This window comes from Geotrypetes seraphini, chromosome 8 (assembly GCF_902459505.1).
Source record: "Geotrypetes seraphini chromosome 8, aGeoSer1.1, whole genome shotgun sequence".
NCBI classification, from domain to species: Eukaryota; Metazoa; Chordata; class Amphibia; order Gymnophiona; family Dermophiidae; genus Geotrypetes; species Geotrypetes seraphini.
The window spans coordinates 10,914,750-10,932,439 of record NC_047091.1 but is presented as its reverse complement, the minus strand read 5'-3'; the positions used below and the strand labels follow the sequence as shown (position 1 = coordinate 10,932,439).

At 43.1% G+C, this 17,690-nt stretch overlaps 1 protein-coding gene across 2 annotated transcripts in view; it reads left to right on the top strand.

Moving 5' to 3' along the window:
- LAPTM5 (lysosomal protein transmembrane 5) overlaps positions 1-3,721 on the top strand; it is a 60,708-nt gene extending 56,987 nt beyond the window's left edge. For both annotated transcript variants that reach the window (XM_033953928.1, XM_033953927.1), the window contains exon 8: positions 2,058-3,721. In XM_033953928.1, the coding sequence (XP_033809819.1) occupies positions 2,058-2,132 (75 nt within the window). In that variant the 3' untranslated portion in view covers positions 2,133-3,721. The remainder of the gene's footprint in view (positions 1-2,057) is intronic.
- The last annotated feature ends 13,969 nt before the right edge of the window (positions 3,722-17,690 follow it).

Here is a 17,690-nt window from a genome sequence, read left to right as displayed (position 1 = left end):
CTCAAACGTTCCCCCTCGACCCTGAAGAAAAGTTTCGGGAGAGGTGGTATAAAAGAAGAGTGATAGTCCACTATCAATGCAAAAAATGTAAGGTCATGCACCTCGGAAGCGGAAATCCATGCAAAGCTTTACACCTTGAGTGAAGAAACTTTAACCAGGACTACAGCAGAACGAGACTTAGGAGTGATCATCAGTGCAGACATGAAATCTGCCACTCAAGTGGAGAAAGCTTCATCTAAGGCACGGCAGATGATAGGTTGTATCAAGAGAAGCTTCGTCAACAGGAAGCCTGAAGTCATAATGCCATTGTACAGAGCCATGGTCAGACCTCATCTAGAATACTGTGTGCAATTCTGGAGACCACATTACCGTAAAGATGTGCTCAGAATGGAATCAGTTCAGCGGATGGCCACCAGGATGGTCTCAGGGCTCGGGGGTTTCTCTTACGAGGAAAGACTGAACAAATTGCGGCTCTACACTCTCGAAGAACGTAGGAAGAGGGGAGACATGATTGAGACATTTAAGTACATCACGGTACGCGTCTAGGTGGAAGATGACATCTTTCTTCTCAAAGGACCCTCGACCACAAGAGGGCATCTGCTCAAACTCAGGGGGGGAGAAGTTTCGTGGAGACGCCAGGAAGTACTTCTTCACAGAAAGAGTGATTGAGCAGTGGAACAAGCTTCCAGTGCAGGTGATCAAGGCCAGCAGCATCCCGGACTTTAAGAATAAATGGGATACCTATGTGGGATCCCTACGGGGGTCAAGTCCAGGAATAGGGTCACTAGGGTATAGACTTGAAGGAGCGGGTCAGTAAAGTGGCTGTATAATTAAAGGGGTCAGTTGACTCAAAGGGGTGGGTCAAGTATGTGGGCAGACTTGATGGGCTATAGCCCTTATCTGCCGTCATCTTTCTATGTTTCTATGTTTCTACTATAAAGCGTAGTGGCACTCCAGTATTTTATATATAAAAAATGAGAGTATTAGATGAATTATAGAATCAATTAATAAAAATCAATAAAAGTTAGACTGATGAAGATGATAGCAACCAATAGCGTATGGTGCCCGGCTGCATTCTGAAGGTCCATAGAAAAATATAAAAATATCTATCTGCAGCTCGATTGAAAAATATATTTGAGCTTCAGTGCTATGATCATGTAGCAGACATTGGTGTGTGTGTGGCAATTGAATTGGGTTATTAAAAACAGCATATAGATTGAGTATCTGTGAAATCAAAACGTCATCATCTCTACCTCTCGCTGTCGGAGATGCGTTGGTTCCTAGCACGCTGGTGTCTTCCAAGAACAAGAAATTATGTTGGGCTATGAGACAATGACAGCGTGGAGCCCATCAATTATGGAGCCCTGACTGGTTTCCTCAATCCCCCCTTCCCCGTGAAGGACAGCAGGGGATGTGCAAACAAGTCACCCTTAAACTTGAGTCTGTCCAGACTTGCTGGGGAAATCGGTTGGATTTCCTTCTCAATGATCATATGAAGATGATATGACGCCCTTCTCTGTCTCCCCCACGCTCTCTCGCCTGCTCTCGTCCCTTCTCTTTCCCTCAGCTCTGTCTCATCGCAGTTGTTTAAATCGTAAGCCCTCTGGGGAAAGGAAAACCTCCTACTGTACCCATACTTGCCTTGAGCTGGGGAAAATAGTGTGAGTTAAATCCTGAATCTTCTCTCTCTTGTCTTCATGCTGTCCCATAACACTGCACTATGCCTCTCTGTCACTGCTTTGGCCTCCAATCCACCATATTTGAATAGGGTTACGCATGGATTTACCCGACTATGTCCTCTTTTTAGAGGACTGTCCAGGTGTCCGGACATTTTTTTAACCTGTAAGCAGTTTGAATCCACACATGCTCAGAGGCCCTCCCAGACACAGCCGCGAGTTTAAGAGGAAGTTTGTGTGGGGGCGGGGCTGGGGTAGAAAGGGGCGGAGCCAGAACAGGGCATTGCTGGGAATGGGGCCACATTTTTACTGCATGAAATCTGGTAACCTTATATTTGAGGAGACTGTGGAATGACCCTTATAACTGTTTCCTCTTTGCAGATCCTGCCGCCGTCTTATGAGGAAGCCTTGACGTTGCCCTCCAAAGAACCTCCCCCTCCCTATGCAGCTGCTTAAGTTTTACATGTCCGCCTCCTCTTCTCACCAGCTGCGTCCTGAAAGCATTGCATGTACTGAGAGAACTGCCACCTGGGCTGATCCAGGGTGCCAAAGATCCATCCTTTTCCACCCACCAGCTTTGAGTTCTGCATTTCTAATGTTTGTTTGTTTTGTGTGTGTGTGTGTGGTTTGAATGCCAACGTGCATGGTTGAGAAATTACTGAGAGGTCCTCGGCTGCTGTATTGCTCTGACAGGAGCACTTTTGTGACATGTGGTATAGCAAGGTTCCATTACTCCAGAGGTACCTGCTATTCAGTTAGCAATTTTTTCACTGTGAAGTTCATACTTGTGGAAGATGCTGGGTGAACAGCGCTTGAAACCAATGAGCTATGTTTCTTCATAGAAAATGTCCAACATAGGTAGCTGCAGGGCATTCCCTCTCCATTCTCCCCTCCCCCCCCCCATACAAACATTCTGCCCCACCAAAGAGTGTACGCAATGCAATGTTCACACACAGGGTAAAGAATGGGACTTGATATACCTCTTTTTCTGTGTGGTTTGCACAATCAAAGCGATTTATGTGGAGCGATGAAGTGTTAAGTGACTTGTCCGGAGTCAGAAGAAGCTACAGTGGGGACTGAACTCACAACCTCGGGTGCTGAGGCATCTGCCTTAACCACCGGGCCACTTCTCCACTCAGGAAAGGTGGGTTATTACGTTTGATAAACCACACATAAAGCTCAATAAGCCACAAGCTTTCCTTGCGCACACGGTACAGCATAAGAAGCCATAACAAACACAAGCAGACAAAAAAACACATTTTGGACCCGATTGGGTTGGACACAGGGAAAAATTGGCTCCCAACGGTACTCTATAAAGGGCACTCCGAGCTGAGTTCCCTTTATAGCAGGGGTGTCAAATGTCGGTCCTCATTGGGGAAATCCTGAAAATCTGACTGGATTGCGGCCCTCGAGGAATGACATTTGACACCCCTGCTTTATAGAATAGCGCATAGCGCCAATTCCTGTGCCCTCATGTGGGTGCCAGGACTTACGCCAGCAGAAGCCACGTGTAATTCCAGGCACCCAATCTGGGCGCACCTCTGTGGTGTCCTGTAACACTGCGGCTGAATTTCTGGAGCACCCGCCCGACTCGCCCATGACCCTTCCACGGCCATGCTCCCTCTTGGTTTGCATGCCATAGGAATGGAGGGGGGGGGGCACAGTTTTATAAAATAACCTGTAGCAAGATATGTACACAAATCTAAAAATTACATGCCCCCCTCACAGTGACACAGTATCCAGCCGATTTCAGCACGATTTAACCAGCCAGAAATGGTGCCGACCTGTTAATAGCACCTAGCCAGCTAAATAAATATACGAGCATTCAGTGTGAGATAACTGGTTATCTCTGCTGAATATTCCCAGTTAATGGCTTGAATTTAATCGGTTACATCACGCGATAGTAGCCAGATCAGGCTATAACTGAACCAGTTAGCACTGAGATTCGACTTAGCCGATTAAGTTTAAGCTGGCTAAAAAAAAAAAAATCCCTGGATATGCCAGTCACTGGAAACAGCCCAGCATTGATATTCTCCCTGGAAAAGCGGAGACTTAGAGGAGACACGATAGAAACCTTCAAAATCATGAAGGGCATGGAGAAGGTAGACAGGGACAAATTCTTCAGGCTGTGGGGAGCCACAAGTACAAGGGGGCACTCGGAGAAATTGAAAAAGGACAGGTTTAGAACAAATGCTAGGAAGTTCTTTTTCACTCAGAGGGTGGTGGACACATGGAACGCGCTCCCGGAGGCTGTGATAGGCCAGAGCACGCTACAGGGGTTCAAGGAGGGTCTAGATAGGTTCCTGAAAGAAAAGGGGATTGAGGGGTACAGATAGAAGTGGAGGTAGGTTACAGGAATAGTCAGAAACCACTTCACAGGTCATGGACCTGATGGGCCGCCGCGGGAGCGGACTGCTGGGCACGATGGACCTCTGGTCTGTCCCAGTGGAGGCAACTTCTTATGTTGGCACCAACCTGCATCCCATGGTCTGAATATCAGTTGGTATAGAATTTAGGTAATAACATTATAGGATAGTACCTAAGGCCAAGATTCTATAAACGGTGCCCGAAGTCAGGTGCCTAGATTGGCACGCCTCGCCGATCTAGGCGCTTCACTTAATTTTTTAAATTAGCTTAATCGGCACTGTTAATGATCAATAATGAGCAAATAATTGGCAAAAATTGAAATGAATTGGGTGCTAAGCGCCCTAACCCGTTATGCGCCTACGACTTTCAGGTAGGATCTTGAACGAGTTTTGCATCTAGGCGTCTAAACTGGACATAGGCGCCGGCGTTTAGGCCAAGAAAACCCTGGCCTAAATAGGGGGGGGTGCCCCTAAGTCCAATTTGGATACCGCTAGGCACGATTCTATAAATGGCGCCTATCTGAAGATCGACAATGTTTTAGGTACCATTTATCGAATCGGGGCTTAAGAGCAGTTATGTGTGCAACTGCAAATGATGGTCAATTAATTAACTTAAATAATCACCGATGATGTCATACATTTTGAAAATTGAATTCACGTTCTATTAAATACAATCATTCCTCCAAATATTTTATGTAATAAAACCTTATCCCCACCCCCCCCCAACCCACCTCCTGACCTTCCCTCCATCCCTCCCATTCCCCCCTCCCACCCAGGATGGAAAGTGACAAGGACAACCAGGTATAGGATACAACGAATACAATAAAAGATTCAATGCAATTCATTATGAATCAAACTTTGTGCTCTAGGTGAGTTTTTGAATATAAGGGTCCCAAATTTTCATGTAAAGACAAGTTCGTCTAGGAGATCGACGAACCTCCCAAACTTCAAATAAAAGTACATGATGTAATTGGTTCCTCCAATGCCAAAACCTAGGAGGTTCTGTCTGCAACCAATATTGCATAATACATTTATGACCCACCATACAAGCTTTATAAAATAAAAGGCATCTTCCTTGACCATACACCCCACAGGCAGCTGCCTTACCAAATAGCACCCCCTGTGGAGATCCCACCACAGGACTATCCCATAATGAACCCAAATAAAATAGAATGGCAGACTAGAAAGACTTAATAAAAGGACATTACCAAAAAGCATGAGATAATGTATAATAAAAATGTTAAAATGTAAATAATCATCGATTATTGATTATTACTGTCAAGTCACAACTAATTAGGTAATTACTTACACATAACTTACATTATTCTATAACTTGAGCACTCAGTTTTGCATGCTAAGTATGAAAATATGTGTATAAGGTGATAGGATGAGGTGATATGTGGAAATAGGACACACTATGCAAATAGCAAGCGTCGTTTCACGCATGCTCTTTCCCTATAATGGAATCGGCATCATTGCGCATGTGGAAACTAGTATGCATGCTGAACTTGAGAACATAGGGGCTGATTCTTGAACCACGCATCCCGATTTTAGGCGGCGGCAGGCTTCCTGCTGCCGTCCAGCAGCCAATCAGGATGCACTTTTTTTTTTTTTTTTTAGAAAAAATGCTGCCGAGGAAGGATGTCTGCAGGAACGCTTAAGCACACCCAAGGTGGGGCGTGGGCATGATTTTGCACGTAATATAACCCTTATCGGTAGCAATCGTCATCGATTCCACATTTAATATTGTACATACTGTATTTAATTCTTAACTAATTCTTCTTTTGTTGTTTTTTTTAAATATAAACTCCCACAGTGTCCATATATTGATGCTTCATACAACTTATAATTCTTATGTTGTAGTCACGCTGACTGTTAAAATGGACTAGCGCGGCAAGACAACTCCTGAACTAATAAGCAAGCATGAAACGAGTCTATATCTTAATAGCACCTCTTCCCTGAAGAAAGGCATTGAAACGTGTGCCATGCCGGAAGAGGGGCCGCTGCAAAGATAAGTCCATTTTAATGTCAGCACGACTACAGCATAAGAGTTATAAGTTGTATGACACATCAATATACGGACATTGTGGGAGTTTATATTTAAAAAAAAACAAAACTGATGAAAAACAAAAGAAAAATTTGTTGTTTTTTTTCAAATTCTTTATTCATTTTTCATCTTACATCAAGTACACAATATTACATCATTTAAAGCTTTTACACATCACTTGAATTTCTTTCTGTTGTTATCATAAATACATAAATTTATTCCCTCCCCACCCACCCTTCCCAGAAAAATTAGTTAAGAATTAAATATGTACAATATTACATGTGGAATCGATGGCAATTGCTACCGAAAAGGGTTATATTACCCCGTTGGAATTCTGAAGATTCCTGAAGAATAAAGTTGCCATTTTAGGTGTGCATTAGGAAATTGACCATGATATAATTGACTACAGTGCCTTTATTATTAGTAAGGTCTACATTTAGAAACACAGAAACAGACGGCAGATAAGGGCCACGGCCCATCTAGTCTGCCCACCCCAATAACCCTCCCCTACCTTTCTCTGTGAAGAGATCCCACGTGACGATCCCATTTTGTCTTAAAATCAGGCACGCTGCTGGCCTCAATTACCTGTAGTGGAAGACTATTCCAGCGATCAACCACCCTTTTGGTGAAGAAGTATTTCCTGGTGTCACCGTGCAGTTTCCCACCCCTGATTTTCCACGGATGCCCTCTTGTTGCCGTGGGACCTTTGAAAAAGAAGATATCCTCTTCCACCTTGATACAGCCCGTGAGATATTTGAACGTCTTGATCATGTCTCCCCTCTCTCTGCGGTCCTCGAGTGAGTATAGCTGCAATTTATCCAGCCATTCCTCATACGGAAGATCCTTGAGTCCCGAGACCATCCAAGTGGCCATTCGCTGGACCAACTCAAGTCTCAGCACATCTTTGCGGTAATGCGGCCTCCAGAATTGTACACAGAATTCCAGTTGGGGTCTCACCATGGATCTATACAATAGCATAATGACTTCAGGCTTACAGCTGACGAAACTCCTACGTATACAACCTATGATTTGTCTAGCCTTAGATGAAGCTTTCTCCACTTGCTTGGCAGTCTTCATGTCCTCACTGATGATCACTCCTAAGTCTCTTTCTGCTACAGTCCTCGCTAGGATCTCACCATTAAGGGTGTAAGTCTTGCATGGATTTTGGCTGCCAAGGTGCATGACTTTACATTTTTTGGCATTGAAACTAAGTTGACAGGTCCTGGACCAGCGCTCCAGTAGGAGTAGGTCATGCACCATACTGTCGGGCATTGAGTTTTCATCAGGCACTGTGCTTTTGTCTGTTGTGTTCTTGCCTACTACATTGCATAGTTTGGCATCATCGGCGAATAGCGTTATTTTACCTCGAAGCCCCTCAGACAAGTCCCTTATGAAGATGTTGAACAGGATCGGGCCCAAGACCGAGCCCTGCGGCACTCCATTGATCACCTCTGTCGTTTCAGGTTCACCCCCACCCTCTGAAGCCTACCTCCAAGCCAGTCCCCAACCCATGCTGTCAATGTGTCTCCCAATCCTATAGAACTCATCTTGCTCAATAACCTGCGGTGTGGTATGCTATCGAATGCTTTGCTGAAGTCCAAGTATGTCCAGGTACTCCCCGACATCCAGCTCAGTCAAAGAAGCTGATTAGGTTGGATTGGCAGGACCTCCCCTTTGTAAATCCATGTTGACGGGGATCTCGTAGATTCTCCTCGTTCATGATCGTATCCAATTGGCGTTTGATTAGGGTTTCCATTAGCTTGCTCACTATTGATGTGAGACTCACCGGTCTGTAGTTCGCAGCCTCCGACCTGCATCCTTTTTGGTGGAGTGGAATGACGTTAGCCATTTTCCGGTCCAACAGGACTCTAACTGTACTAAGGGAGAGATTGATGAGCGCGGATAGCGGTTCCGCCAAGACGTCACTTAACTCCCTGAGTACCCTGGGGTGTAGGTTGTCTGGCCCCATCGCTTTGTTAACCTTGAGACTAGACAGCTCACAGTAGACAGTGCTGGGCGTAAACTCGAAATTACGAAACGGGTCTACCGAGCTATCCCTTGTCTGCAGCTGAGGGCCGGATCCCGGCGCCTCGCGGGTGAAGACTGAGCAGAAGTATTCATTTAAAAGTTTAGCTTTTTCGGAGTCCGATTCTGCATAGTTCCCGTCTGGTTTCTTAAGGCGTACTATCCCGCCTGTGTTTCTGTTTCTGTCACTAATATACCTGAAGAAGGATTTATCGCTCTTCTTGATGTTCTTCGCTAGATTCTCCTCCATTCGGAATTTGGCTTCTCTGACTGCTGTTTTGACGGCTCTTGACTTGGCCAGATCGTCTTCTCTAGAGTCCTGCTTCCCTGAGTGCAGACCCGATTTTGAATAGAACGCCGCTGCGTGATTGACACACGATCGGCAGCCACCGATACCAGCGACCTAAACAGAATCAAGCCCACAGCGTGCTCTCTTTCTGCATAATGCATCTTCTTTCCACTTAGCGCTATTTCCAGAGTGTGCACCGTTATCACGAAATGACATAATGGCCAACCAAAAATGAAAACAATTTTAAATTCCCTTAAACACACAGTACCCAATAAAATTTCTCCGGCTTCCCATCCCTAGTATAAGTCTTATCTTTAAATTAAATAAAGGCTGTTAGAGATTAATGATCAGAATCTGTGAAAAGCTGATTTAGTTTCAAATATATGTTTTGTTGTGTTGCTTCCGAGGTGTGAATTTGTAGATCTGAATTTCATTTTGAATAAAGAGCTTGGTGTTTTCTGTTTCTTTTTCTTCTTCTTACCAAGATAAGCTTTCAAGGTTTGAAGTCTCTTGCTTCAAAGTGATCCCTGATATCACTGGCATAAAAGTGATGGGATGACTTCCCTTTGAGGAAAAGCTAAATTGATTAGGGCTCTTCAGCTTGGAGAAGAGATGACTCAGGGGAGATATGATAGAAGTCAATAAAATACTGAGTAGAATGGAAAGGATAGATGTGAATCGCTGGTTTACTCTTTCCAAAAATAATAGGACTAGGTTGTCATGCGATAAAACTGCTAAGTAGTAGATTTAAAACAAACTGGAGAAAAGATTTCTTCACACAACGTGTAATTAAACTCTTTGAATTTGTTGCTGGAGAATGTGGTGAAATCAGTTAGCTTAGCGGGGTTTTAAAAAAAAAATGATTTGGACAATTTTCTAAAAGAGAAGTCCATAGGCCGTTGTTAAGATGGCTTGGGGAAGTCCACTGCTTATTCTTAGGATGGATAGCATAAAATCTGTTTACCACTTGGGATCTAGCTGGGTATTTTGGACTTGTAAGCCAAGAATAGGACAATCTAGCCATTGTGACATCACTGATGAGGTTGGCTCTTAGGCATTGTTGGAATGTGCCATTATGACATCACAATCTCAGCTCTGGAATGTTGCTGCTCTAAGGGTTTCTGCCAGGTACTTGGGACCTGGGTTGGCCACTTTTGAAAACAGGATACTGGACTTTAGGGACCTTTGGCAACTCTTATGTTCTTATTACTCTCTGTTCTCAGCCTGAACACATTGCTAACTGAGCAGTATTTAGTGGGAAGGATCCCTAATTCAATATCTTATGGGGTCACAGAACCTTATGTCCCACACAAGTACTGCAGATACTAGTGGATGTGCAAGTGCCTGCAAGTCTACAAAATTCTATAATATGATTCTAATAAAGGATTTTTAATGTATGTTTTAATCTAAATCCTGCGACAACAATTAGGCATTTTATCCCCTGAATTCTTTGCTTCACAAGCACAATGTGCTATGTCGTGGGAATCTGGAGAATTTTTTTAACAAGTACAGTAGCCTGTATTTGAGGCGAAAATGTCCCGAGTGACTTGACTGCAAAACAAGTTCCCTGAGATTAAATCGGACTTTAATGATCTCTAGAATCCATCTGCTTGACTTTCAGTTTAACCAGTCTTAACAACCATGCCAACTGGGTAACATTCAGGTTTATAATTAGGATTGCCATCGTGGGCTGTTCCATATTGTTATTCAACTTCTTTTTTTTTTTTTTCTCAGTTTACTTATTGATTTTACCTGGTTGGTGGTTTCAAACCTGCCGGTTAACAATTATTTTAAGAAAAGGGATGAAAGGTCAACATTTTAAGAAAGGTCAACATTTTAACAGATTTAGAAGTGGGAGAGCACTAAAATTGACAGAGTTAAATGATGCGATGAAGGTGGATTTCATTAAATGAGATCGCCATCCTACAGCGGAGTGGGCATACTGGACCATGCTTGTTGCTACTGCCTGGTCCAGGGCTAGGGGAATGCCTCTGTATCACACCATTGTGTGTCCTCGTCTTGAGTATTGCGGACAGTTTTGCTTACCGTATCTCAAAAAAAGATATAGCGGAATTAGAAAAGGTTAAAAGAAAAGCGTCCAAAATGATAAAAGGGATGGAACTCCTCTCATATGAGGAAAGACTAAAAAGGTCGCTTTTCAGCTTGGAAAAGAGATGGATAAGAGGGGATATGATTGCGGTCTACAAAATCCTGGGTGGTGGTGAACGCGTAGAAGTGAATTATTATTATTTTTTTTTTAATTAAAATTTTCATACAGTGCAATATGTGGAAATCAACAAGAAAATTATAGAAAATAATTATTAAAATTCAAAAAACATCCTATATAATAAAAGCTTACCGGCGCATGCGCTGTTAAAACAGCGTGATCCCTGCCGCTGTGGTGTGTGATCCGTGGCCGTGTTCTATTTTAGAACCCGGTGGCAGGGAACATTCTGGCCACTCCCCTCCTCCCGCCCTCACTCACCAACCGGAAGCGCAGGCAAGCTCTCTCCCTGCCCGCGTCCTCAGCAGGGAACACACCTCCTGCCCTCGCTCACCGCTGCCGCCGCTGATGATCCTCCTCTTCAGAGTAGCCTGCGATCGTGGCCGGCTTTAAAGAACCTCGCAGGCTGCTCTCCAACCTCAATAGCATGGGATCTCGTCAGAGGGAACGTGCTACCGAGTTGGAGAGCGGCCTGCAAGGTTCGCTAAAGGTGGCCACCACGATCGCAGGCTGCTTTGAAGAGGAGCAGGCCAGAAGACGCCGAGATGGAGGAAGGGTAAGAAGGGGATCAATACAGGGGACCAGGGGGAGAGGGAAAGGGGGCTGCTTTGGGGGGAGGGGTGTGCTGGGGGTAGACAGAAGGGGCCATGGAGAGATAGGGAGAGGGAAAGGGGGCTGCTTTGGGGGGGAGGTGTGCTGGGGACAGACAGCTTTGCTCTGGGGGGGGGGGAAGACAGAAGAGGGCCATGGAGAGACAGGGAGAGGGAAAGGGGGCTTCTTTGGAGGGAGGTGTGTGCTGGGGGCAGACAGCTTTGCTCGGGGGGGGGGGGGAAGAGAGAAGGACACAGACAGCGGCCAAGGAGAGAGAGATAAAGAAACACAGACAGACAGACACATCTATTTTAGCACCCGTTAATGTAACGGGCTTAAAGACTAGTTTATAAAAAACTCAAGTCAAGCCCACTTTGTGAGGAGCAGGGGAGTTAAGAAATTTTCAAAAGAAGAAAATAAAATTTGAAAGAAATTTTTCATTTTCTGCAGATGGCTAATTATTTTCAATTCCCATTTATTTAAAGGTATAAGAAATGATTCTAATTGAGTTGCATCCAAAAAAACATATGAGCTAGTTTCCCAGGAAACTAGGCATTTGCAGGGATACTTCAAAAATAAAGTATCTCCACCTGCTAGGACCAGTGAATACATTTTTTACTCCATTAAAAATTACAATGACTCAATGAAGTTACAGGGAAATACTTTTAAAACCAAGAGAAGAAATTATTATTTTTTCACTCAGAGATTAGTTAAGCTCTGAAGTGCGTTTACTGATGAGGTCAGCATGGAGGCCTTGGAAGCATAACCTCAGTGCACTGGCAGGCCTGAAAATTTAGCAATGTTGAATAGATGAAAGGGCTCCATGGGCTGTTTCAGGCCCATGGACCATAGTTTGCCCATCTCTGCCTTACAGGCTAGGCCAGAAGTCCTGAGTTGTGTTTCAACTTTCTATCCTTGGCTCCATGATCTGCCTTGGTTCAACGCATTGTTGGACGTGTTGACTAGAATGTAAGCTTCTGGGCCACAGCCAGCAGTGAGTGGTCTTTGTAGACTGGCGGAGGGGGGGGAGAGGGAGGAGCTGTTATTTTACAATTACATTTCTATCATGAGAATTTCACAGACCTCGAAAATGTCTAGGCAACTGTCTGCCTAGTTTGCCCTAATGATTGAACCAGTCCCGATGATTGCATAGTGTCTTATGAAGTTCAGAACAGTAATTGGGCTCCAGTTATCACCTATCCATAGCTGAACTCCAGCTTACCTTATTTTCCATTTCCATGTCTTTTACCTCAAGTTTCAAGTTTTACTAAAATTTGATGTACACACAATATCAAATATTTCAATGCGTATTACAAATTTTAAAAGGGACAAACAATAAGACAGTTTATTACAAAATAAAATCTATATATACAAATTTATGACTGATACAAAAGAAAGAGGAGAAACATTTATGGGTAACACATCAGGAGGGGGCGACAATTGAAGATAAAAAAGAAGGATTTGAGTCCTGTGAATAATACTGATTGAGACTGGATATAAGTGCAAACAAGTTATCTTATCTACGTCTCAAATGCATCTTTATGCAGAAAACTTTTCAAAAGACCTTTGAACTTTTCTAATGAGGGTTCAGTACGCAGATAATTACGTCTAAAAATGCACCTGTTCCTAAAGTATCTAGGACAACTGACCCACTCATCTTCTTTCTCCTCCATAGTGATTCCTCTGTCCTATTAATCACTTTCTCCTCAACAACGCATTTCGGGTCCTATTAACTCTCTTTCTTCTCCCCTCTTAAGTTCAATCAATTTGTACCTCGCTTAATCTTTTGTAAACCGCATAGAACTTAATGGTATTGGGGTATATAAACTGTTATTATTATTATTATTTGGAAGATTATTCCAGAGCTGAGGAGCTATAACCCCCAAAAATAGTAGATCTCCTAGTACCTATTATTTTTAAAGATGCTGTTCTATTCATCAAGTTGTCCTAAGTGGGGTGAATGGTATCAGAAGGCGGTCCAGAAATATTGGTGTATTAGATTGTCGGATTTTAAAGATTAACAGCGCAATTTTGCAAGTAATTCTATATAGAGTTCTGCCATAGAGAGGCTCAATGAGAAATGAATTGACCTTATAACCATGAAAGCTGCAGTCACATTGCATCCGAAGTCAACATGGACTCCTTGCCACCCTCTGGCAACTGGATACCCCACAGGTCAGCCCTGCAGAAATATGCTCCTTTGGCCACAAGAAGGATTTGCTACTGGATTATATCTGGGCCATTCCTGGTGCTTCCTCATTTCATGCAGAGAAATGTGTAGGAGCATTTTCAATAGGACGCCTAAGTCTGGGTTTGGACGTTTTGGGAAAGATGTCCAGAAATTCAGTAGAGAAAGAGTAGGAAGATGTTGCATAGAGCATTTTGGACCCCAGTTCATTTGCAAAAATTAGACAGTTCTAAGTCGAATAGATGCTGGCATTGTCACCTTGAAGCTGGGACGTTAGATCATTTACTGTTCTATTGTCCATTGAAACATAGTTTTTGGGAATCCATTTGGAGTCAAGTTAATAATTTATTGGAAAATCCGGAGGCTTTATCGTATGATACGGTATTATTTGGCACATCAATGAGAGCGAAGAGCCAAATATCGTCTCATAATGATAAATTACTACTTATCATGACAGGGGTTGCCATACAGCACATTACAAAAAATTGGAAAAATTGGGATCGGCTAAGTTACAATTTTTGGTGGAATTATTTATGCCATATCTTTAGAATGGAACGTGTTATAGTTATTCAACAGGGGCATTTTAAGAAATTTAAGGATGTTTGGGAACCATTAACTAATTATTGTAAAGAATGAATATCACTTATTCCCTTTGAATATACACGTCCAGGATGGGGGGGGGATGATTTTTGTTTTCTCTTTTTTTTTTTTTTTAAATCTTTATTGATTTTTAATCTAAAACAGTGTCATACAAATGAACAAACAGTAGGTATTACATACATTACACTAATAAATGTACAGGTAACATATATATCATTCAAGATTTTCAGTTATCCTACATATAATAATAACATAATATAAGATAATATATAGTATAAATAAAGAATAAAGTTGCCCAAATGTCCCCATCAATATTTATTCCCCTCCCTCCAACCCCCCACCCCCCATGGATGTGTAAAGGTAAATGAACAAAAGATAAGATAAACATACATTATTATAATTTTACAAATTTAGTCAATGGGCAAATATACCACTAAATCCCCTACACTCTGCATTAATTCTTTCATATCTGTATATGGTGCACACGTTCACCCATCCAAAAGTATAACTTATTCTGTCATGGTTCTTCCAGTTACTCGTTATCTATTGAATGGCTAGACCTGTCATGATCATAAATAGACGACTCTTATATTTATCTAGAGTGGGTTTCACATGTAATATCGTTCCACAAATTATAGCCTCATATGATAGTGGAACGTTTGAATCCAAAACTAAATTTATTTGTCCCCAAATTGACTTCCAAAATATAAATATAAACAGACAAAAATATAGCAGATGATCCAAAGTCCCTATATCAATATGACAATGCCAGCATCTATTAGACTTAGAACTATCTATTTTATTTAATCGAACCGGGGTCCAAAAAATCCTATGCAACAAAAATAACCATGTTTGCCTCATAGATGCTGACGCTGTACATTTCAATCTCCAAGTCCAAATATAATTGAAGTTAATTGTTTGAGTATTTGGGGGGTGGGATATTTGATTTGAATTAGTTTCTGTTAGAATATTAAGTGATCTTAAAGTATAAAATGTTTTTATCTTATTTTGCACTTATTGAAAGATTTTAAAATGAATAAAGAATTAAAAAAAGAAAAGAAATTTTAATTTTCAAAACTGCAAAATGTCTCTCTTTTTTATTTTTTTGAAAATAACTTATCTAGACATTTTGGCCCTTAGTATGTCTATCTTTTTTGGCCATTCTCGAATATAAAGATGTCCACATGAAAAACGTACAAAAGCAAGATATTTGGATGTCCAAGCAGGCAGCATTCTTAGCAAACTGTTCAAAGACAGCTGAGCGCAGCAGAGGGGCATTCTTAAGAGGTACTGTACTGAATGTCACATGAAAAGTCCAAGGTACACATGTCACTATAACCTGCTTATATTGTATGGTTATCCCTCCAAAACCCACCCAAAACTAACTGTACCCACATGTACACCACAACAATAGCCCTTATGCCTGAAGATGTCATCTTTGTGTAGGTACAGTAGGTTTTGGAGGGCTCACCATACAATATACAGTAAACAAGTTATAGCAGGGGTGCCCACACTTTTTGGGCTTGCGAGCTACTTTTAAAATGACCAAGTGAAAATGATCTATCAACAATAAAATGTTAAAAAAACACAACGCACACTGTATGCATAGAATTGTTAATTATCATTCCTATTCTGGGGTTTTTTCAGAGATCAAAGCAGATGACTCTATGCACTGTCACCTCAGTAACAACCATACAAAAATAGACAAATACCCACCCCTCCCTTTTTACTAAACCACGATAGCAGTTTTTAGCGCAGGGAGCTGCGCTGAATACCCAGCGCTGCTTTCGACGCTCATAGGCTCCCTGCGCTGAAAACCGCCATTGCGGTTTAGTAAAAGGGGACCATATTGTAAAATATAGACAGCAGATATAAATTCAGACACATTTTGATCACTAAATTTAAAATAAAATCATTTTTCCTACCTTCTCTAGTGATTTCATGAGTCTCTGGTTGCACTTTCTTCTTCTGACTGTGCATCCAATCTTTCTTCCCTTCTTTTAGCCTGTATGCTTCCTCTCCTCCTGACCTCATTCCCCCCCCCCAACGTTTTCTTCTTTTCTCCCTGCCCTCTCTTTCTTTCTCTCTTCATGCCCCCTTTCTTTTTTTCTGTTTCTCTTCTTTCCTTCTGTCTCCCTGCCTGCCCTCCCCCAAGCCACTGCCACTACCGCTGCCATCGGATAACAGGCCCCCAAAGCCGCCCGCCGCCGGCCAAGCTCTCCTTCCTTCGGGCCCACCAGCATGCTTCTCCCCGACGTCAATTTTGCCGTCGGAGAGGAAGTTCCGCTGACCAGAACTTCCTCTCCGACGGCAGAATTGACGTCAGGGAGAGGAAGGCTGATTGGCCCAAGATCGACCTATTGGGAGAAATGCTGCTGGGTCCTGCCTTTGAGGAAACAGAAAGTAGGCAGGACCTGGCAGCAAGAAAAACAAATCGCAAGCTTCACTGACCTGTCTCCTGCAGCCCGCGAATGGGGCTCTAACATGTGCGTGCCGGCTTCCCTTCTCTCTTCCCCCCCCCCCCCCCCGGACATAACTTCCGGTTTCAGAGGGAAGAGAAAGGAAGCCGGTACAAGCACACGTTAGCCCCCGGAGCATAAATTCTCCAAGCCGGGTTTTTTTTTTAATGTTGAGCAGCGGAGGCAGCAGAATTCAGGAGCAGGCCAGTCAGGAGGGGAAAAAAGAGAAGGGAAGAAGGGAACCCGCTCTGCGATCGACTGGGGTCGCCTAAGCGAGCTACCTGTCGATCGCGATCGACGAGTTGGGCACCCCTGAGTTATAGTGACATTTGTACCTGGGACTTTTAATGTGACATTCACTGCAGTAACCCTTAAAGTGCCCCTCTGGCTCTGCTGTGCAGATGTATGTGATGTCCAAGTCCTGTGCCCGCCCTAAGTCAACCCAAAGAACGCTTCTAACGCCCCCCTTAAAATTTAGATGCACTGGAGACAAAACAACCAGAAAGTCGTCTGAAAAGCCTGTTTTGAGAATGCCCACTTGCACATTTTCACAAGTAAGATGTCCAAGTGCTGGCTTATGCTGTCTTCCGAACATCTATCTTTTTTGAAAATGAGCCCCATAGCATCTGCTTTTCTTAGGGTGCTGAGTGGAGAAATCGGAACTCCTTTTCCCTGCATGCAGTAGAGTAAAACCGACAATGGTTATGCTCCTAGACATGGAGATGCACGGTCTCCTTATAAACTAGAGCATGTTAGTGCCGCCATAAGGTCCTGGTTTCCCTTCCTCCGAGGTTCTGATTAGAGAATGACACGGTGAGAAAATTCATCACCGTTCCCGTCAGGGAGAGGAAGGCTGATCGGCCCAAGATCAGCCTTCCTCCCCTGACATGAAGATGGTTAACCGCGGGAAACCATCTTCATGTCATTCTTTAAGGAGAGAGGGAAGAATCAAAGTATGAATGGCCACAACCACTGACCCGCAAGCTTTGCTTTGAAGAATGCTGGTGTAGAAGGACTGAGGTTGAAACAGACACTACAGAATGACAGTCTCTGGTATCCAGAGCAGACATTGTGATGTCATAATGCCTCATTCCACCAGTGCCTAAGAGCCAATCACATCAGTGATGTCACAATGGCTTCATTATCCTTGGCTCACATAAGAATCAGAGTATGAATGGCCACAACCACTGACCCGCAAGCTTTGCTTTGAAGAATGCTGGTGTAG